Below are 23,740 nucleotides of genomic sequence, written 5' to 3'. Positions count from 1 at the left end.
AGTTGTGACCCAAATTCAAACATCTGTCGTACTGTGACACTAGCTTCTTTATCCCATCATCAAAGAATGGTGCCACCTGGTGCTTCAGCAAGTTGCTGAGAGAATCCTTATGGTAATTTTTTGGTTGCACCTCTTTATTGGGATAAATATGAGTTGCATGGTGCCATGTCTAGACTATAGGGAGGATCTTTGAAAATCTCACAACCAAAAAGACTTTTTTCCTTGATTAATCAAATGAAGGAAAAACAAGTCTTTTTGGCTGCGAGATTTTCGCAGATCCTCCCTATAGTCTAGTATGAGGTCAACCATTATCGTGAAGGAGGGTGATTCCTTTCGTAATCATACTGCACTGTTTGTTTTGGATTGACTTTCAGATATTTGTAAGTGTCTCAATACATCTATGATACCACAGTGTTCCCATGTGTTACACTCCATTAAATCTGTTGTCAAAATTTCCCCCTCTTCATGGCAGTGCTTAAGGAGCATTTAGGCCAAACTCACTCTTCCAGTTTTGCGTGAACATCGGTTTACATTTTGGTAGCCATTATGCGCATAACTTAAGGTAATCTAACCTTTCTATGACAGTGTTAAAGAAGGTTGTCCTTGAAATATGAGGCACGCCTTCAGAAAGTTCAGAAGTTATTAGCCGATAACTAATGCATACAAATTCACAAACAGAATACTCAGGTTTATCAATTGCATCTGAATGTCTCCCTAGACCACTTTCATTAAGCTCAACTGTGCACTCCACCTTGGATTATCTGCACCACTCCCTTGCAACACGATCACTTGTAGTCACACACCCTTATATGACAAAATTGATGACAAATCTCTACACCATTGTCTCCCGCTTACATGAAGCGATTGGCATAAATACTTCGCAGCTGGCAGGAGACGCAATACACTATCCATTTCAATTGCATGCTGATTACACAGTGATGCAGTGTGACCTTCAAAGTCTCCTTTCCCAATCATGCATCTGCTACATAGCTTCAAACATTTGTTTATTTTTAATAGCCCAGTGCTGCTGCGTGTATCTGCTCTTCCCATCAAACTTGAATAATCACTTCCACACATTCTACTCTTCATCTGCACCTTCCAGTGCCTTAACAGGTGATTCAATAATCTCTCCCTTTTTTTCCATAATACTTTGCCAAGGATGTCTTGCTAATGGCTTGCTCCACAGTGAGAGAAATTCCTCTGACTGCTCTCTTTGACCTAAGTTATTGCACTATGTGGTTCCGTGACTACCATGGTCCAAACTATAACGAGGCAACACTGGTATTTTTTATTTCTTCACCATGTACTATATGGTAGCTTACAGACAACAGATTTAAGCACAGTAAAAGAAAAAAAAGTAGACCAACTCTTACTTCCTGTGGATATATTCTATTTTTAATGAGTATGTATTAAAACTGCTCTCTCTATTCTTCATCACCTGAGGAAAATTTCTTTCTAGTGTTTGCTGAATGATCTTTTTGGCAGTATGTCATATCTTGCAGGAAATTCTGCAGGTTTTCCAAAGACTTTTCCCTTTCACTGTTCATAGATAGAGGGTGTAATTTCTTTAATTCAAAACACATTTCTGGAAAGAATGTGATATATTGTTTAATATTAGATCACGGTTGTTTGTTTCCTGCAATCATACCAGCAGAATTTAATCATATTAAGTGAAAGTATATGGCTGAAAGTTTTTGACTGTGTAAAATAACTGAAAAAAATTGAGGATTTGACAACTATGGTGGTAATAAGTGGTTGGTGATCAGAAGGTATTGTTGTTTCTGACTGTTCCATGTAATCAGTTTCTCATATTGAATTATTTAGATAATTTTTTTTTATTGATCCATTTCATCTACAGCTGCACAATGTGCAAGAGATATTTGGATTTTTTTGTTAATATTAACAGTTTTACATCTAATATACCTTTGTACATAACATACATTAATATATCAATTAATGATAAATCAGCACATTTCAGTTTTTAGTTATTATTTTGTTATCAAGTAAATGTACAGTGGCAAACTTCAACAGCATATTTTGTCACATTCTTGTTTGCACTTGTGTATGTTTTTGCAACAGTAACACATTGATTGTTCAACAGTGTCTTCAGAATGACAGGATCGGTGAAAAACATTGTAATTACAACCTGAATATTTTTTCTGGCTCCATTTTTATTCAGTGTCAAATACTTATGCAGGCATCAAAAAGCAGACTGCTATCACAGTTTGCCAGCTTAACATGACGTTAATGTGCAGAAAGTTTTAATCAGTGAAATTCACACACACTGTGATTCAGGTACAAATATGAGGAAGTGTCAGTGAAAACCTTAATTTTTTTCAAGTTTTCATTTTTTGAACAAAAGTGGAACACAAATGTGTCATTTTTTGACATAGTCTCCCTGTTGTTAAACACAGATCCTGCAGCATGTAGGAACTGCATTGACTCCTCTGAAGAAGAAGAAAGAAAAAAAAAAAATCTTCCATTGATGTGCATGGGCACTTGTACAGAGCCTGATGCACTTCTTCATCGTAATGAAATTTCTTTCCTCCCATCCCTTCTTGGAATGGTCTAAACATGTGGTAAACATTTGATGCAGTTGTGGCAGAGTATCAGACTGCAGGTTGTCGATGGCTGCAAGTGTTGCATGGGTGTTATGGGGCAGAGCATTGTCATGTTGCAAAAAGACACCTGCAGTCAGAAATCCATGTCGCTTTGATCTTATCACTGTCCAAAACTGATTTTTTAACATATTGGATTATAACATGCTGGTGATGGTGTATCACCTAATGTTCAGAGACAGCACCTCATTTATCCCAAAAGAGTCAGTGATACCTTCTGTGTGGATGACTGCACCCAGAAATTGTTGGGTTTTGGTGATGAGAAATAGCACCATTGCTTGCTTGCACTTTTCAATTTGGGTTTGTGGAAGTATACCAAAGTTTCATCTCCTGTAACAATTCTCATGAAGGAGATGTCACCTTATGATTCAAAGTGTCACAAAAGTTCTTCACAGATGTCAATGTGTTGCTTTTTCACTTCCTTAGTGAGCTACTATTTCAGACCCTTTGCAAAACTTAAGTGTTTTCTGAATAATGTGATATGCTGAGCCATGACTAATGGTCAGATTTGTGGCTACTTCATCCACCATCATACAGTGATTTGCCATCACAATGGCTTCAACTGCTGCAGTAGACTCTGGTGTCACAATTTAGTGTGCCTGACTTGGCCACTGAACGTTTGTCACAGAAGTCACGCCATTTCCAAACTTTCTACTCAATTTGTACACTTGCTGCAGTGACAGATGTGCATCACCACACTGGAACTGGGCACTGATAACCGCACTATTGAGTGCCCCACAAAGCTAACATTATCACACTGGACCTTCATAGTTTCATGGATACTGGATTTCAATAGATTTTGTACCTTCACTGCTCAGAAAACATATAACAGAATGCTGTTCTTCCTCGATGTACGTCACAAGTGGTGCAGTCATATTAAAATGGTGTTGCAGCCACCTTCCGCTTGTCTGTAGTATGCCGCTGCCAATAGGGCATCCCCTACATTATTGGTTACAGAACACTTACATAAAATCTTGATTTTTAAATACATATTCAAGGCTTTCATCTGACTCCTGTTCATACGTGTGCATTGAAATGTTGCATATAGTATGGGTGATTCTGAAGAGGACGCTTCATACAAACACATCCTCATTGCTCAGATATAACTGATAGTTAAATGTCAGGAGTGGGAATGATGCAGGTGATAATAACTCTACAGATGGCGCCTTCTCAAAGCAGATTTAATATAAAATATGAAAAACTGTCAGAGGTGACTTCAGTGAATTTTGTTGCTCACCTGTACAGGTGTAGCACTGCAGAACAGGTGTCTTGACTGTTCTTTAACTTGAGCACACACATTCAAAATGGGAGCAAGCAATTCTTCCATTGCTTATGCTTCTTGCCTGTAGGCAGTGGTCTTTACCCATCCTTACAAAGAGCAATCTAGTGAAGACAGATTGCAAATGATGTTGCTATATACTGTCCGTGCAAACTAAGTTGACACTCCGCACGCTGGTTGATGGGAGTGGCCGTAAAGGAATTTCCCATTTACAGTCACTCCCATCAACCACTGTGCCAAGTGTAAACTCAATTTGTGTGGGCAGTAACTGGTTAACACTGCAAATACTGTGCCTATCAAATGGATGTACTGTATTCCATAAACTGTTAAGAATAAAAGGAGCATCAGTATATGTAGATTTTCCTTCAGAATAATTCATACAGTAATCTTTGAATTTATTTCTGTTTCCTAATGTAACATCATCTATAATTACAGACCTTGACGAGTTCTGTTTTTGAACATAGAAACAATTTATACTGAATTAATGTTGCATATATGTAATGGCAGTTTGAAGGATACTATTGTTAAAACTTTTGCTGCTTCTTGACAGTTAAGAGGGAAGGTTTTTCCAACTTAATGTATATTTTGCAGACTGGTCGTTTGGATTTTAATGCCAGCAGGGTAACAGGCCACAGGGGTCCTGTCCTCGACATTAAGTGGAATCCTTTCAACGACAACATAATTGCATCATGTTCTGACGACTGCACGGTAAGTTAGCAGTTGCAAGAGTGAGTGTTTCTGAAGATAAGCTAGCTCTCTCTCTCTCTCTCTCTCTCTCTCTCTCTCTCTCTCTCTCTCTCTCTCTCTCTCTCCCTCCCTGCCCCCCTTCTCTCCTCCCTTCCTCCCCCCTCCCTTAATCCATGCCCTCCCTCTCTCCATTATCACCCTCCTCTCCTTCCTCCCACCTCCCCCCCCCCCCCACTCCCTTCCCAGTCGCTCTCTCTGTCCCGCATAATCTCTACCCTCAGAACTGGTATTGTCTTGTGTAGCCAGCAAATCATCCTGCAAAAGAACTGCCTTAGACTATCCTGCTACCCATCCTCACCTCGTTTGTCTTTCTCGACCTCCGTGGCACCCAGACAACTGCTTTCGATAATATACACTAATCAGTCTGGCTGCTACTAACAGTGTGTGCTTTTGGTTGTCTGTGTGGTTGTTTGTCTGAATGTGTGTACTGGCATATAACAGTGCTATTCTGTAGCTGTACTGAGCCTAGAAGACATGTTACCTTCCAAAAACTCTGTCATCCTGATGCTATCGATTATGCTTTTTACCCTATCTATCTTCTTGTACTGTCACCTTTCTAGAATTCTCTTGATACAGTGGACCTCCTACCAAGTGTCATCAACTCTTGCTGTGTGGCTTCTTCTCCATCTACAGAAGTTCGAAGGCTGGAAGGGAACTTTGTAGTACTCAGGCTACAGAGTGACATAATTGCTTTTTAAAGAACTCTTACGTATTTTGTTGCTCTTATATAACAATTGCAACATTGGGTGATCTGATCTCTTTTTAATCAGGACACCATTTCTGAACTGAATCTCAGAACAGAAGGGAATGACATTTCTCTTCAACTTTGTTCAGCTGTTTCTTGGATTTGTCATTGTAGGCAGCACCTCACATTCTCTGGCTTTCAAACCACCACCAAGCCACAGTGCCAAAGAATAGACTCCTTCACAGCAGATGGGGACACCCAATCAGTGAACTGAATCTCAGAACAGAAGGGAATGACATTTCTCTTCAACTTTGTTCAGCTGTTTCTTGGATTTGTCATTGTATGCAGCACCTCACATTCTCTGGCTTTCAAACCACCACCAAGCCACAGTGCCAAAGAATAGACTCCTTCACAGCAGATGGGGACACCTAATCAGTGTTGCGCCATGGTAACATTCTCTGCTCACACGTCTGTCTGGCTCTGACTCTGTACATTCATCAAACCAGTGTGCACACAGTGGAAAGTTCACTACATGCTAACTACCTAAACAACATTTTAACAGAAACATCTTTCATCTGATTGTGAGGAAAAGGTTGGGCATCACGTTACACCTCAGTACTCTTACTAGAAAAATAGTAAGAGCTCGAAAGCTAGTGTTAACTATTTCGTATTACGTATTTCGGTGCGCCATGCACCAATCCTCTATAGGTAAGTGGTTGTTGTTTTCTTATTTTATGTATAAGTTGTTTTAAGATTTTCATTCACAAGTACAAGTATGTGCAGAAAAGTAATGCCTCCAGGTCTTTTTATGTGAAAAATCGCGAGGATTTCTAAATCAAACCAAGTTCATTCTTCATCTTATACATTGTAAAAACATCCGTCCTCTTCATTTCACTTTGCTGTTATAAACCAGTGGTGTCTTGTGAAATTTGCCACTGGAAGTTCTTTGACCAGTCACTTCCAGTGGCAGCGGGCAAATTCTAACACAAAATGCTTTCTCACTACCATTTTCAGCAATTACAGCCACTGGTGCACCTGTTAGTGGTTTTCCAAATTAACTTGTCAGCACAATGTTCGAAAAAATCTTTGAATGTTTCTCTTTCACGTAATGCATCATTTGCTAAATTATGTTCAAGTCATTCACTTACACAAATTAAAAAAATGTTTCATACACCATATAATCACCCAGTCCCTTGGGTGTTCAGCATGTGAAGTTTCGTAACTTTTTTGCTATTATTTATGTGCTTATTAATTTACAGTTATTTTGTAATAGGAAGCACATGTCCTAATAATGCATTGCAGGTGAAGCTGTGGTACATACCCGACAATGGACTGGCCACACACCTCTCCGACTGGATCGTGGACCTGCACGGGCACAAACGCCGTGTCGGCTATATCGAGTGGCATCCGACGGCAGAGAACATCCTCGTCAGTGCAGGCTTTGACCACCTGGTGAGCTTATGAAATGCTACTGTGCTTATATGTCATATTTTCATGTCAATTAGCTTCAGTGTAAAGCAGTTCTTTCTTTGTATTTTCTTCCTGCCTATAAGCAATGGTCTATACTCCACCTTACAAGCAAGAACACAATGACAGTAACACTAGTCTTTCATTAAGAGGAACAGAATAGACAGCATATAAAAAGGAAAGCAAAGGCCAGCTATTTTGATTTGTATGAAGTTAAGCATTGTGCTTGATACCATATCGAATCCAAACAAACGCAAAATGATGGCTGCTTATTACTATGGTGCGAAATGGACATTCATACGAAACAGAAGTAATCTAACCGACTAAAGGGAAACTTCTACAAAAGGGAATGCTAATGGAACATATGATAAATGTTTAGCTAAAAAATTATATCACAAGCTAGCCACCTGTGCAAGCTGTGAACTGCCACTGCTTTTAGCTTCAGATGGTAACGAAGATACTTTGTTCTTTCTTTCCCCTCCCCCCCCCCCCCTTTGCAGCAATTTTATCTTCATTATTAATTTTTCTTTTTTGAGACTTTGATCCTATAAATCAACTTCACTTTCAACAGAAACAGCTGTTATGGGACACTCTGCATGAATTTGTCTTTGTGTCAGTGCTGGAATTTTAATTCATGTATTCAACCTGAAAGTAAGACATAGGCATTATTTAATTGAATGTATGGATGAAAAGTAATTAATGATGATTGACAGCTGCATGAAATTAATTCGAAATCAATTGGTGTGCACAGACTGGTTACTGCAACCGCTCACGGTGAGGGGAAAATCTGGGTTTGAGTCTCTGTCCGGCACACATTTTCATGTCGCTAATGGGTAGTATACCTAACAAAGGTGATGCAAAGATATTTGCAGTCAGCAAATTTATTTTGAAATAACTTAGGAATGACTTCAAATGAAGTTTTAAAATTTAGAATTAGACCCACACCTGCAAGTTGGCTCTAACGTATAATGCAATACAAAATATGTTTGCTTAACAGGTGATGATTGATAAGTGTCACCAAGAAACTTTTGGCAGGCTTTGTCCTAAATATAAGATGTGTTTCAACTTTTCCATTGGGTAAGTTTTGGTGTGGAATGTTTTCTTCATTATTTTCTTCCAGCTATAAGTACAACAATAAACCACTGTAAGTAATATCAGAAACGTGTATCTACTTAAATGAATCATTCACGGCTGGGCTGCAGGCTAGCAACACACTGCATAAGCAGGCAGCACACTCAAATAAAATACTCCAACTTACATTTGATGTATACTCTAGTGAGATGTTGCTTCTTCCAAACTTGAAAACAATTTCGATATGTTAGCTACATTCAGAACACAGCAACATATCAACTAAAATGAAACAAATGTAAAGTAGTCGGCCACCACATTTTTCCCCCCCAGGGGATCCACAACTCTTTTGTGGATACGTGCGTAGCGAGCACGGGGCCCCGAGCTAATGTGGCCTTCCTTCCTTTCCGGGCTGCATACCTTCCCTTTCCGCATCCTTCCCCATCCCCTGTTTTCGCCCCCCCCCCCCCCCTCACCTCTGGCTCTTTCCTTCCCTTTCTCCCCCTCTGGAAGTATGGTTTGTGCCTACGTCCGGAGACGGATGCTTGTAAATGTACCGCATTCTTCGCCTTCCTTGCTTGTATGTCGTCTTTCTTCCTTTGTCCTTCTCCTTTCCTTACCTCTTCTCTTTACCCTTTTCTCCGCTGCGGCGTTTGAGACCCCCTCTTCTTTCCTTTCCCTTTCTCTTTCTTCCTCCCTGTGCGTGTCTGAAGGCCGACCCACGCACTTCCGTGCGTAGCCGGTGACGGGGTAACGCGTAATTCCCCGCCCCGGGTAGACAGGTAGGACACGTACGTATCCCCTGGTAACGGCCATGCCCAGGGAGGGGTGATTACCCGAGCTGATACCTTCCGAAAGTGCCGATTGGTCCCTCCGTCCGTTTGTCGGGAGGTGTGACCTGAGGTGTGAACAATCACCTAAGGCGGGAGTGCCCTCAGAGAGGGCCCCCACAAGGGAGGAGCGCGCCATCGGAAACGCCGGTAATCATGGGGGATTCTTCGGCAATGGTTTCCTCACCTTCCACTATGTCTGCTCACAAACGTAAGTTCACTGAGTCTCAGCCACAGTCAGTTCTTCCATTGTTGCCACAGTTCCTTGTTGTTTCTCGGTCTGACGAAGGTCACGACTTCTCCACGGTCAACCCTTTCATTATTCAGAAAGGTGTCGACGCAATTGCAGGTCCTGTAAAGTCTTGTTCCAGATTACGGAATGGCACCCTGTTGTTAGAAACAGTCAGTGCCCTCCAGGCACAAAAATTGCTGCGTACCTCACTACTACACACCTTCCCTGTCCGGGTGGAACCGCACCGTACTTTAAATTCCTCGCGTGGAGTCGATTATACACGCTCCCTCGATGGCTTGTCTGACGAAGAAATTCAGCACTACCTGTCTGACCAGGGCGTAACGGCTGTTCGTAGGGTTATGAAGAGGGTTGACACAAACATCATTCCAACCCGCACTGTCTTCTTGACATTTGACACAGTTCAACTCCCATCAAAAATCAAAGCAGGCTATGAGATAATATCCGTTCGCCCTTACGTCCCAAACCCTACGCGTTGCTATCGGTGTCAGCGGTTCAATCACACCAGCCAGTCCTGTTCCAATCCGGCCAAATGTGTTACGTGTGGCAAGGATGCCCATGAGGGTGCTTGTCCACCTCCATCCCCTCGCTGTTTCAACTGTATGGGCGACCACGCTGCTTCCTCTCAAGATTGTCCCGTTTTTAAGGACGAAAAGCTCATCCAGGAAATCAGAGTAAAGGAAAAGGTGTCGACCTTTGCTGCTCGAAAATTATTCGCCAGTCGACAGCCCACCGTGCCTCAGAAAGGAAAATACAGCACTGTCCTTGCTTCTCCTCGGCCAACAAAGGAGGCGGCCACGCAGACTTGCAACCTTACCTTTAGTGCCACGGTCGTCAGATCGGCCAGCGCAAAGATCGCCCGTTCAACCTCCCCGCTTTCGCCTGCCCACTCTATGGCTCACCCTTCGTCGGGTTCTGCTAAATCTCGAGCCCACAAGTCAGACACGACGTCTTCGAAAAAAGAGCATACTCGTGAAGAGTTTTTACGTACCACAACTTCACAACCATCGGTTCCTCCTTCATCTAAACATCATACTTCCAAGAAGGCTACAAAGAAACCCAGTTCCTCTCCTTCTCCGCCAAGGCGTGTCCCATCTACAGCACCATCTGGCGGAAATCGCCCTCGGCCATCTTCTGTGTCGCCGAGGCGCACTGCTGGTGGCCGGTCAACCGGCCAATCGCTGGTGGCAGGAGCTGCTCCTGACCCACCTATGGATCAGGATCTTCTGCCTTCGGCTGAATGCCATTCCATGCTGTCGGTCGCAAGCTCTGAGCAGTCGTTGAGTTGACAGCGACCTTGGTCACAGTCCTCAATTTTCTGTTCACCCTATGTCCATTATCCAGTGGAATATCCGCGGCATTCGAGCCAATCGGGATGAATTGTCGATCCTCTTACGATTCTACTCGCCGGTCATCTTCTGTCTTCAGGAAACAAAGCTGCGTCCCCATGACCGCTTTGTTCTCCCTCATTTTCAGTCCGTCCGATATGACCTCCCCGCACCCCAGCACATGGAGGACTCGTGATTCTTCTCCATGAAACTCCCCATTATCACCCAATCCCCTTAAACAGTTCCTTCCAAGCTGTCGCCGTCCGTCTTTCTCTTTCTGGATACACGTTCTCTCTTTGTACTGTATACATTCCGTCGTCCACACCAATGGCATGAGCTGATCTCCTTCATCTTCTTGGTCAGCTTCCACCCCCCTATTTGCTGGTTGGGGACTTCAATGCCCACCACCCGCTTTGGGGATCTCCACATCCTTGTCCACGTGGCTCCCTATTGCTAGACGTCTTCCACCAAGCGGATCTAGTTTGCCTCAACACTGGGGTCCCCACATTTTTGTCTGCCTCCACGACAAATTTATCTCATTTGGATCTTGCCATCGGTACTGTTCCACTAGCTCGGTGCTTCGAATGATTCGCCCTTGAAGATACACACTCGAGTGACCACTTTCCATGTGTCCTTAGACTGCAGCCTCAACTGCCATATATGCGCCCGCGACGCTGGAAGTTTGCCCAAGCCGATTGGACACTTTTTTCGTCTCTAGCGACATTCGATGACCGTCGCTTTCCCAGCGTCGACGATGAGGTCACACATATTACCGACGTTATTCTTACAGCTGCGGAACGTTCAATACCACGCACCTCCGAATTGCCCCGGCGCCCCCCAGTTCCTTGGTGGAACGAGGCATGCCGTGACGCAATACGTGAGCGGCGACGTGCTCTTCGCATTTTCCGTCACCATCCTACTTTGGCCAACTGTATCCGCTATAAGCAGCTCCGTGCGCGATGCCGTCGCGTCATCCGCGATAGCAAGAAGGCAAGCTGGAAATTCTTTATTAGCTCATTTAACACCTTCACTCCCTCCTCGGAAGTTTGGAGTCGGCTTCAATGGTTCTCAGGCGCGCCTAGTTTCTCCCCGGTCTCTGGGCTCACTGTCGCGCATGATACCTTAGTGGACCCCGTCGCAGTTTCTAACTCATTGGGTCAGCACTTTGCTGAGATTTCGAGCTCTTCCAATTACCCGCCAGCATTTCTCCCGAAGAAACGTGCAGCGGAAGTGCGACATCTTGCTTTCTCCTCTCAAAATCACGAAAGCTACAATACTGTTTTCTCCATGCGGGAACTCCAACATGCCCTCTCTTCTTCTCGCTCCTCCGCCCCAGGACCGGATGGTATCCATGTCCAAATGTTGCTGCATTTATCCACCCATAGTCTGCGTTTCCTCCTTCGCCTTTATAATCGAATTTGGACCGACAGTACTTTTCCCAGACAATGGCGGGAAGCTATCGTCGTTCCCGTTCCGAAACCTGGAAAGGACAAACATCTCCCCTCTAGCTATCGCCCCATTTCTCTCACGAGTAGTGTCTGTAAGGTTTTAGAGCGTATGGTGAATTACCGTTTAGCTTGGTGGCTGGAATCCCGCAGTCTTTTAACACCTGCCCAATGCGGATTCCGAAAGCATCGTTCTGCAGTTGACCATCTTGTTGCTCTCTCCACTTATATCATGAACAATTTTCTCCGGAAACGCCAAACGGTAGCAATATTTTTTGATCTGGAGAGAGCATACGATACCTGTTGGAGGACAGGCATCCTCCGCACACTGTTCTCTTGGGGCTTTCGAGGTCGGCTGCCCCTTTTTCTTCGCGAATTTATGGCAGAGCGCACATTTAGGGTGCGGGTGAACACTACTCTCTCCCGTACTTTCTCCCAAGAAAACGGGGTACCCCAGGGCTCCGTGCTGAGTGTTGTACTTTTTGCAATCGCCATAAATCCAATTATGGATTGTCTCCTTCCTGATGTCTCGGGCTCCCTCTTTGTGGACGATTTTGCGATCTACTACAGCTCTCAACGGACAAGCCTTATTGAACGACGTCTTCAAGGATGTCTCGGTCGCCTCCACTCGTGGAGCATCGAAACCGGCTTCCGTTTCTCACCCAGTAAGACCGTTTGTGTTAATTTTTGGCGACGTAAGGAGTTTCTTCCGCCCTCCTTACATCTAGGTCCTGTCAACCTTCCATTTTCCGACGTCGCTAAATTCTTAGGTCTTATGTTTGACAGAAAACTGTGCTGACCTCCCACGTTTCCTATCTTTCGGCTCGCTGTCTGCGTTCCCTTAACACCCTCCGTGTCCTGAATGGTACCTCCTGGGGAGCGGACCGAGTGGTCCTTCTCCGCCTCTATCGCGCCTTAGTGCGCTCGAAATTGGATTATGGAAGCATAGTCTACTCCTCTGCTCGGCCGTCTATTCTTCGGCGTCTCGACTCTATCCACCACCGTGGATTACGTTTAGTGTCTGGAGCTTTTTACACTAGCCCTGTGGAGAGCCTTTATGCTGAGACTGCTGAACCTCCGCTGTCCAATCAGCGGGCAGTCCTTCTGAGTCGTTATGCTAGCCATCTGTCTTCCATGCCTGCTAATCCAGCCCATGACCTTTTTTTCGATGCCTCCTTTGATGTAGGGTATGCAGGCCGCTCCTCCTCCCTACTACCCCCAGGAGTCCGCTTCCGTCAACTGCTCCATTCTCTTTCCTTCCGCTTTCCTAAAACCTTCTTGACAACTTGGGGTACAGCACCGCCTTGGCTCCGTCCCCGGATCTACTTGCTCCGTGACCTTTGTCAATTTCCCAAGGATGGTACCCCTACACTTGTTTACCGTCGGGCATTTGCTGCTCTATGCGCACAAATGACGGACGCCACATTTATTTACACCGACGGCTCGAAAACATCGTTAGGTGTAGGGAGTGCCTATATTGTTGGCGACACCCCAAATCACTTTCGGCTTCCCGACCAATGTTCGGTTTATACTGCGGAGCTTTACGCTGTTCTCCAGGCTGTCCACTACATCTGCCGCCATCAGCGGATACAGTACGTAATCTGCTCAGATTCTCTCAGCTCTCTCCTCAGTCTCCAAGCTCTTTACCCTGTGCACCCTCTGGTCCACCGGATTCAGGACTGTCTGCGCTTGCTCCACCTGGGGGGCGTCTCGGTGGCGTTCCTCTGGCTCCCGGGACACGCTGGTATCTGTGGGAATGAGGCGGCTGATATAGCGGCCAAAGCTGCAGTCTCTCTTCTTCGGCCAGCTATTCAGTCGCTTCCCTTCACCGATCTATGGAGCGGTTTATGTCGCCAAGTTGCTCATTTATGGCATGCGCATTGGTCAACACTTCTCCATAATAAATTGCGGGAAGTGAAAGCCCTTCCTTGCGCTTGGACCTCTTCCTCCCGAACGCGTCGTCGAGAGGAGGTAATTTTAGCTAGACTCCGGATAGGGCACTGTCTTTTTAGCCATCGACATCTTTTAAGCGGCGATCCTCCCCCACTCTGTCCCCACTGCTCTCGGCTGTGGACGGTCAGACACCTTTTAATTGAATGCCCCTATTTTAATTCATTACGCTCCCGTCTACAGCTATCGCCTGATCTATCGTCGATTTTAGCAGATGACACGCGCTCAGCCGACCGCGTTCTCCAGTTTATTAGTGACAGTGAAATGACTTCAGTCATTTGAAGCTTTTTTTGGGGACAACCAACCCCTTTCTGTAGTGGATTTTTAAGCATTCCTTCTGCTTTTAGTTTCTCAAATTTTATGACTTTGTTCCCATTGCTGCTGGTTTTAAATTTCGGTTTTTTCCTGTTTCCTAAGTCACGGGCTGGGCGCTAATGACCATAGAAGTTTTGCGCCCTAAAAAAAAAAAACACATTTTTCACTGCAGACCCTTCAAATTTTATGTTGCCAAGTTGTAGGAAATTAAGTATCACAGTCACTATGACCAGAATTGAAGAAGAAAAAAAGAAAAATGCATTTCATCATCGAGGTGTGATATGAAACTATAAGCTATGAAGGACATTAGTTCTGTATGCTAGTTAGTTGTCTCAGAATCGAATGAGAGTTATTATATACAGTAGTGAGGAAAAACAAAAGTTTTAGCAGCGATAAAACGGGAAAACTGAGTTTTATTGTGTACTGCTATCAGCCACCTTATGGGAACAGTTAGTTACTTTCCTGTGTGGTCTTTTTTTCTTACTTCTGCTTATCATATATTTTTAACTTTAACAGTACAACAAACAACTGTTTACTTGTAAGTAAGTGCAGCAGCTAAAATGCACAATTAATAAAGTAACTGAAACATATCCATTCCCCTTTGGCTTCCAACACAGCTGTTTATTCGGTTTCAGTACGGCTGACTTCTAGCATGCACACTAAATTTTAGCGCATGGATTGTAGCAGTGTTTCTTTTCTGTGTACTGTTTATTCTGTGTTTCCTGTATTAGTTTGGGTCACTCATTTTGTGCCAGTATCTGGACTTAATTTACACATATATCATAATATTTGTATTGAAATTCGTCATGTATCTGCAGCTGGCAATATTATGAATATTGCACAGCTATAAATAACTTCATTTATTGTCATTATCTCTTTTGCTTCTGAAGCCACATGATCAAAAGATCTTGACGGCAACTGTATTGATAGCAATGGATGCTGATGACCCGTAATAGCAAAGTAGTCATAAAATATGATAATTAAGGCCAAAATTATGTATGCTCATTGAAACCAAACATTAAGCTACTGTTGTATCAACTGTAACATACAAGAGCCTGAGCATATATAGATCTTACATGTAACCCAAATCCGTCTTTTTTCATATTGGCAATTTATGGCTGTATGCTGATGGTGACCATTTCATAATGAAGCTTTAGCCTTTGACCTGGTGATGACAAACTAGATGAAAAAACAGGAGAAGGTTTTATTTCATGAAGTATTTTCATTTTCTCATCCACATCATAGATAAACTGTTCATTCTCTGAACTTAATAATAATTGAGTGGTCAACATATCAGTGCCAAAACCAGACAAAAAGAGCGATGTTCCCAGCCTAATTTTTTAGTTTTTTTTTTTACTCTTAAAGCAGCCTCTTTTTCCTTAATCTAAACTAATTAACCTATTTTGTCACACAAGGTATGGGCAGAGTCATAAAACAAATATAAATACACTGGAATTTTTCACTTTGAAAGAAACCTTATTGGCAATAATGCAGTTTCAGCAATGTTTATAAAGCTGACAGAAACAATTAATTCTTCTTTTGTAGTAGGTAGAAAGACTGATATATCAACAAAAATAATCAATTTTTGAAAACAGAATACTGTTGAATGGATAAAAAAATCTACTCACTAAGCGGCAGCAGGAGGAAATGTACATAAGTTCAGGAAATGAGCAAACTTTCAGTCAATGGCTCCTTCTTATGGCAGAATGGTTGAATGAGAAGGAAGAGGGATGAAGGGAAAGGACTGGTGAGGCTAAGGAAATGAAGAGCATTATGGGAAAGTCACCCTGAACTCCAGGTCAGAGGAGACTTACCAGATGGGATGAAAAGGAAAGACTGATTCCTGAAATACTGAATTTATCATGCTGTTGCAAAATATTTGGCTTTATAACTGTCAAATGAATATTCCAGTTGCAGATAAAGAAATGTCACTCTGTAGACAGTGAATGGTGAGGACCCCTGATGTCAAAAGTGTTCAAGCTCTGATATTAGAAAATCCAAGTCAATAATTTGCAATTGAAGTAAACCATCAACTCATAGAATTGCAGAGGATGATCTGTGATACAAATGCTACACATCAGAGGCAAGATAAATGTTTTCCAAGACTGCCAGGACAAAGTGAGTAAGTTACTGCACTGTGCTTATTGAAAAAAAGGATGCCATGCAGTGACACACATTCTGTATGTCTCAAAAGCTACATATAAGAAGTTCAGAGACTGTACCGGTGTCTTGCAGGAGACTAGCTGAAATTCCAAACAGGTTGGTATCTCTGCAAATGGCTTGACAACTTTGTTCCACAACCGAAAAGCATTAGGTGGTTTGTGGTCCAGATGTATAGAAATGGGTGGAAAGAATGATCTAAAACACACATTTGAACTGAAAGATTCCTTGTGTGTGGCATTGCATCCTCTAGTTATGTTGTTGTGTAGCATATCAGTTGGTCAGTTGCTTATAATAAGCAATATGTTTTTCTTTGGTTTGTTGTACTTTCATTCTGAATGATTCTTTCTTGTGTAGAACGACATCAATATAAAAGTGTGATTGTCTTGCTAGATTTCCCTGTGTTGGTGATACTAGAGATAACATTTTGTATTTATAGCCTATATTTACGGCATATCTTCTGCTCAGAAACTCTGCAGGAAATTGCAAGCTATTGTAATACACAAATCATTGTACTGTGCACTTTCAAAGCCGTGGGCATCTTGTTTTCTGAAAAGAGTAATCATAACTTATTTCTGTCTCAGAGACAAGACATCTGTAACCTGGCCTCTGGAGGAATGCATTGTGTGTCCACTGAATGGTGATGTAACCGGGTGTGGTTGCCCTGTTCGCATTGCAGATGATTGTCTGGGACGTGGGGAGCGGCGATGCGGTAAACGTGATAGACTGCCATCCCGACGTCATCTATTCCATGTCGTTCAACCGTGACGGCTCGCTCATCGCAACGACGTGCAAGGACAAGAAGCTCAGGGTCATCGAGCCACGGAAAGGCATAGTGTTTTCGGTGAGCAGAAGCTGTTGTGAATCATCTGGATGGTGTCTCGAATGGCATTGCATGTTTTGCTTGAAGATCCCTATGTTGATATTGTATAAATGAATAACATTTCTAATGCCCTTGTAATGTAGCCTTTGTATCAAAAGAACAATTCACTCAAGAAAACTGTAAAATTGCAAGGGGATGGGATCTCTGACCACCACTTACTTACATCCAGAAAGTGGAATTCTAAGTAATACCATTACACACAATTTTTTTCGTAGTATGCCTTATCCTTCTGCAGCTGCTGCATGAATTTGTTAACAATGATATGTTAAACTCTGACAGTGATGATCGTGCAGTGTTCCCATACAGTTCTTGAACTGTAGTACATCACACAAAACAGTTATTTGCTCATTCTACTCAGATCAGTAGACAAATTAGGTAATTATGTTCAGATATGTCAAACAAGAGCCTGCTTAAAATACACACTCAAGCTCAATGTTCTCTTCTCCAGCATTGTTTGTTAGTGTTAAAGAAGCTTTCTGTCTCGCATATTTCTTGGGAGTTGCAGTTGGCAGTGAAACGTGTCTCCACTTGTTCTGCATCACATTGGCTGCCATGCCCCAGTGCTGCCCGTAGCCCAGTGAATACCTCAAACAGAAGTTGCACAAGACAAACAGAGACAAATGTCTACTATACATAAGTGTCACATGAGTTTGCAGAATACCATGTAATATAAATCAATACGTACAACTCTGCACATTTACTCATTCATATATGTCATCAAGGGAGCAGAAATTTTAGAGTTATACGTTAGTATGCGTTTTAGGTTTTTAAGTCTTGAAATTTCTGCGTCCTTTCGTCCTCAACCCCCCCCCCCCCCCCCCCCCAATCGCCCTTAACCAATAAACCCTCAATTCTTTAAAGAATCAAACTCCTATGCATAAAACAGCTTCAGATGTCTGAGTACTTTACAAATGTGTTACATATTTCATTTTAAGAATGTAAGCAAAGAAAAGTGCAGGAAAAATCTGAAGTTAACCAACGGCCTTGCCGCAGTGGTATCACCGGTTCCCATCAGATCACTGAAGTTAAGCGCTGTCGGGATGAGCTAGCACTTGGATGGGTGAACATCCGGTCTGCTGAGCGTTGTTGACAAGCGGGGTGCACTCAGCCCTTGTGAGGAAAACTGAGGAGCTACTTGATTGAGAAGTAGCAGCCCCGACCTCGGAAACTGACTGCGGCCGGCAGAGCAGTGTGCTGACCCCACATGCCCCTCCACATCTGCATCTGATGATGCCTATGGGCCGCTGGCTGGTCAGTATCTTTGGGCGTTCATGGCCTGTTCGAGACGAGATTAGTTTTTTAAAGATTTGACATTATTGGATGAACATAAGTGGGTAATTTGTACTCTATTTTAAGCAAAAGCTAGTTTTCCACACATCTCAGTGTTCGATGTTATATCTCTTGACCTATACTTTGTCCACTAATATAATTTTGCAGGTATATTCAGTGGTTTATGCGGATACTGTCTGCAAATTATGTTATGAGTGGAATTAGTTGTAAAGAAATGATAAATGAAAATGTCATGCCTGATGTTAGATTCACTTCATGAACAACAAAAATTTAATAAGTGACAAACATTTTTCCTTCCATTTTGTGGGAGGTGTCAGTGCAGAAAAATTTCGTAGAGGTTTGAAATTAAGTGTGAAGTTTATTGGAAATTGTTTAGTGCTCTCTTTCTCAAATAGTGGACCTGAAGTCAGTGTATTTATGTGCCTTGACCTATGTTGCCTCAAAACACACACTTTCAAACTGCAATACCTGCCGTATTGTGTTAAACTTTTAAAATAAGATTACACCCCTTGATGAATAGATTATAAAAGCACATTAAATTTTTAAATTCAATTAATAGTCACACGAAATATTGAAAACCAAATTTGTTTGTCCATATACTGAAACTGGTCTGGGTTCCAGGATAGCATTTTAGTAATAGAGCTTCCACTAATTTCTGTGTCTTTCAGTTTGCCTTTACTTTGCTGTCTAACTTTTCATTATCTCTGGACTGAAGCTGGCATGACTGCTCACCAATGCCCTATTTTTGATCACCTATTTTGTTATCTGTTCCTCCTTTCTAACCTTCCCATACTTATCCCTCTGTACTCCCTGAGGAAGAATCATATAATTTGCAAAAACTAGGTATAATTGTGTCTATTTCTATGTGTGTCTATTTGCAATACTTGAATTGATTAATTTATTATCACATCAAGGTCTCTTAATAACCATATGATGAAAATTAAACATTTTGGCAATCAGTTGCCATCTTCAGAAATGATTGATCCACTGACATCTTGCTCATGAGATACAAAAATTCCAAACAACAAATAAAATATGTCAATGAATCGTGTGTCATGTCATCACAAAATCACATAGTAAAAACTTAAGCAACAGTGAAAATAATGAGAGTTAAAAAACTTCACAAAAATTAAAAAACAACTTAAAAAAATAAATAATATTAAAAAGGTGTGCATACACCTGAAGATAATAATAAAGTAGATGCAGCAGTTAAGTACAAAAGTGAGCACATACCGTGTCTAAATATACGATAGCAGAGACTGTTACTCTTTACTGGAAGCATTCTGTTTTACATTTGCTGTCTGCACGTACGTGTGCACGCTATCAGAACTGGCATGTCCATTGCCATATAATTAGATACATTATGAGATGTTGGCACCTACAGCGCTTGAGAATGGCCTGTGAGGCCAAAACTGGCCAGTCAGGTGAATCTAAATAGAGTAAACACGTGTAAACAATAGCTAAGGTGAAACCATGAGACGGCCTTTAAATATTATTACTTTTTTGGTAGGTCAGGGTATATTAGTGTATCACAGCATGTTCTTAATACATTTTAGTCCAAAATTACTAAAAAGAGGCACAAATTACATCCATTTCTTGAAGACATGCTGACACTGTGATTAACAGCTTTCTTCAAGCAGATGTTTGAACATGTGTTTATTCACTGAACTAGAAAAAAATTAAGTATTAGAAAGGAAAACGCTACCTAGTGTTCTGCAAAATTATAGTTATTTGGTCACGAACCATCTTTTGGATTCTCGGGTCACTTTTGGGTGAGAAATGATTGTCACAAGCACAGATAAATACGATATTATTTGTACAGAATATACGAAAATGGAGTGTTTGCGTAGAAAACATCATATTTTTTATCATCTAGATATAATTACATAACCTGAAAATGGGGAAGAGAGTTTTTATGCTGAGATACATTATCAACTGATGAGAAATAAGGTGAATTTACAGTCTGAGCCTGGTATTTATAATAGAAACTTAATTTAATGAAGGGGAAAAAGGAAACTGACCATGATCTTTTAATACTAAGCTGGCATTCTGTATCATGTGTTTGTTGATTTCCATTAGGGTCATCTTTCTGCTTAAAATATTGAAAGTCAACAAACATATGACACAGAATGTCAGGTTAGTATTATATAATCAGACTGTTTGCTTTTCCTCCTTTGTTAAATTAAGATAGAGTGTAAATCCATCTTATTTTCATCAGTAGTTAATATATCTTCACATAAGAACTTCCTTTCACCCTTTTTTAGTTTATGTAATTATTTGTGTGTGTCACTGTATCTTCTGTACACATATGTACATTGCACTTCATGTTTATCTGTTTTTGCGATCTTCAGTTGTTACTTGAAGATGACCTGAGAAGCCGAAAGCCGATTTGTGACAAAATAAATATAATTTTGGTGTACATTAGGAAGCGTTGTTCTTTTTAATATTATTATCATGCTCTGCCAAGCACCGATGCAAAAGTCAGTTAACCCTTCGCTGCTGTGGGTGTGTACACACATCCTGCTACGCTGCTCTGAAGGTATTGTTGACATGTATATATGCATACACGCTCCGCTTGGATTTTTCTACAGTGCTATGGACATCTGAATTAATTGTGAGTCGCCAACCTCTTACTGCTGCAGATGAGTTACTTCCATATCTCGGAAAATAAAAAACTTTTGGGTATTTATCATACAACATGTGTGCCTCATTACATGCTCTCATTTGCAGAAAACCATGTTTCAGTATCTTGAATTGCATGAGAGGTGATTATTGTTATGGCTGTATGATTTGTGATGATACGCAGGGATGTGAATGAGCATGTCATGCGCAGCTGTACTTCATATATGAAACAAAAATTTTTTTCAGGTGACTGTTAACAGCATGAATATACTTGGAGAAATCCGTGATAACTCACTGTGCTGTCTAATGATATATTTATCCACAACTGGTTTCAATTATGGACCATTTTCATGGTGTAAAAATTTCTATTGTGACACCTTCGTATGTCATACGTGCTATTTAACCAGAAAAGTATACACTGTTCTTGACCTGAAAATTTTAAAATAATACTTAATTGCTCAGGCAATGTTGCTGTGCACTTACTTCTGTTAGATTTTTTCTTGTTTTCACTGTTTCCTGCTTGCTTAAGCTGGTATAATGGTGTTAAGTATCATTTTAATGTTTTCAAGTTAACAGTGGTGTACACAGTTCTTGTTAAATAACACTTAAGGCATGTGAAGTTGTTACAATCGATATTTTTCCACTATGAAGGTGGTCCATGATCGAAACCAGTACTGAATAAATACATTGTAAGACTGTGTTGTTATGCATTTCTCCGAGCTGGATATATATAACCTAATAACGAAATGAGACATCCTTCTGCTCTCCATTTTAAATAAAATTTTGGTATCTTATCTATATTTCATTCACTGCAATGTATGAGCTAAAATCAACCACATGCAAAATTTATGTGATGCTTTTTTACCTCTGCAAAATCTTTACAATTTTGTGCAATGTTTTACTTAATTTGATGCTGAAATTCAGTTTTTTAGTGAGTGAAGGTATAGGACTGTAAGAAATGCAAAAATCAACCCTTTTCACCTAATAGTTTTCAAAAAATTAGATGATAAGTATTTCATGTTGGCCAGAATGCCATCAGCATTTGATGGCCATTGCAGCCTTAGTGTAGTAGCCTCAGTACGGAATGCAGAGTTTGTCTTTAGCAGCCTGTGTTGTACTGACCAAAAGCTTTGGCAAAATGACTTATTTCCAACAAAGACATTATTACGTAACTGGAATAGCTATTTAATCAAACTGGAAACAGCAGTTGCATATGCCGTATGTCAAGATGAGCAGCACACTGGACAAAATCATGACTTGTTATTCATCTCTGCGTGCAGGAAGGGGTATGCCACGCAGGTACCAAGGCGTGCAAGGCGGTGTTCCTGGGCAACACGGGCCGCATCCTGACTACGGGCTTCTCCCGCCACTCGGACCGGCAGTATGCCGTGTGGAGCCAGAGTGACCTGTCCCAGCCGCTCTGCATAGAGACCATCGACAGCTCCTCGGGGGTGCTGTTCCCCTACTACGACCACGACACCCGTGTGCTGTTCCTCGCAGGCAAGGTGTGTTGCAAAACGAATTTTATTTTGACCGCCACCTCTGTATAACTACTGCAGCGTACATCCATTTGAACCTGCTTACATATTCATCCCTTGGTTCCCCTCTGCAATTTTTACTCCCCAGACTTCCTTCCACTAACAAATTGACAATTCCTTGATGTCTCAGAATGTGTCATGTCAACCAGTCTACATCTACATCTGTACTCTGTGAATCACTGTGAAGTGCAGGGCAAAGGGTACATTCTATTATACCAGTTATTAATGTTTCTTCCCGTTCCATTCACAAATGGAACATGAGAAGAATGGTGGTTTAAATGCATCTTTGCATGCTGTAATTAATAATTTTCTCCTCACAATCCCTATGTGAGCAATGCATAGAGGGTTTTAGTATATTCCCAGACTCATCATTTAAAACCGGTTCATGAAACTTTATAAGTAGGCTTTCTAAGGATAGTTTGTGTCTGTCTCAAAGTTCCTGCCACTTCAATTCCTATAACATCTCCGCGACACTCTCACACAAGTCAAACAAATCTGTGACCATTGGTGCTGCTCCCGCTGTATACATTAAATATCACTGTTAGTCCTCTTTGATACGAGTCCCATATACTTCAGCCAATTTTCCAGAATGGGTTGCATGTGTGATGTGTAAGCAGTCTCCTTTTTAGACTGATTGCATTTACCCAGTATTCTATCAATAAACCGAAGTCTACCGCCTGCTTTACACATGACTGAGCCTATGTGATTATTCCATTTCACATCCCCACAAAGTGTTACCCTAGGTATTTGCATGTGTTCACCCATTCCATTTGTGCTTTATTGATATTGTAGTCATAGGAAGTGAAGTGCACAATTTTACATTACTGAACATTTAAAACCAGTTGCCAATCTTTACACCACTTTGACAGCTCATCAACATCTGACTGAATATTTGTACAGCTTCTTTCAGACAGTACTTCATTATGGATAACTGCATCACATGCAAAAAGTCTGAGATTACTGTTAATATTGTCTACAAGATCATTAATATAAAACATGAACAGCAATGGTCCCAACACACTTCCCTGGGACACACCCAAAGTGACTTCCACTTCTAACCCTTCTTTTATGCTGGATGTGCCATAAATTTTCTTTTTTTACCCAATGAGATTCATTAACTCCTCATTATCTATGTAATCTACCCACCTAATTCTCATTGTTACTCTGTAGCACCTATTGCATTCCAGCCTGAACTGCTTATAATCCATATTTGACTTCCATAGAAGACTACATTCCAGACAAATACATTCAGGAAATATTTCCTG

General features: G+C 41.6%; 1 protein-coding gene across 3 annotated transcripts in view; it reads left to right on the top strand.

Moving 5' to 3' along the window:
* The window catches only part of LOC124718945 (coronin-2B-like), a 126,443-nt gene that overhangs the window by 41,754 nt on the left and 60,949 nt on the right, over nucleotides 1-23,740 (top strand). For all 3 annotated transcript variants that reach the window (XM_047244612.1, XM_047244611.1, XM_047244613.1), the window contains exons 4-7: nucleotides 4,489-4,605; nucleotides 6,632-6,781; nucleotides 16,822-16,986; nucleotides 22,218-22,442. In XM_047244612.1, the coding sequence (XP_047100568.1) occupies nucleotides 4,489-4,605; nucleotides 6,632-6,781; nucleotides 16,822-16,986; nucleotides 22,218-22,442 (657 nt within the window). The remainder of the gene's footprint in view (nucleotides 1-4,488; nucleotides 4,606-6,631; nucleotides 6,782-16,821; nucleotides 16,987-22,217; nucleotides 22,443-23,740) is intronic.

Source organism: Schistocerca piceifrons, chromosome 10 (assembly GCF_021461385.2).
Source record: "Schistocerca piceifrons isolate TAMUIC-IGC-003096 chromosome 10, iqSchPice1.1, whole genome shotgun sequence".
NCBI classification, from domain to species: Eukaryota; Metazoa; Arthropoda; class Insecta; order Orthoptera; family Acrididae; genus Schistocerca; species Schistocerca piceifrons.
Note: the sequence above shows the minus strand (reverse complement) of the source record. Positions and strands in the feature narration are given on the sequence as shown.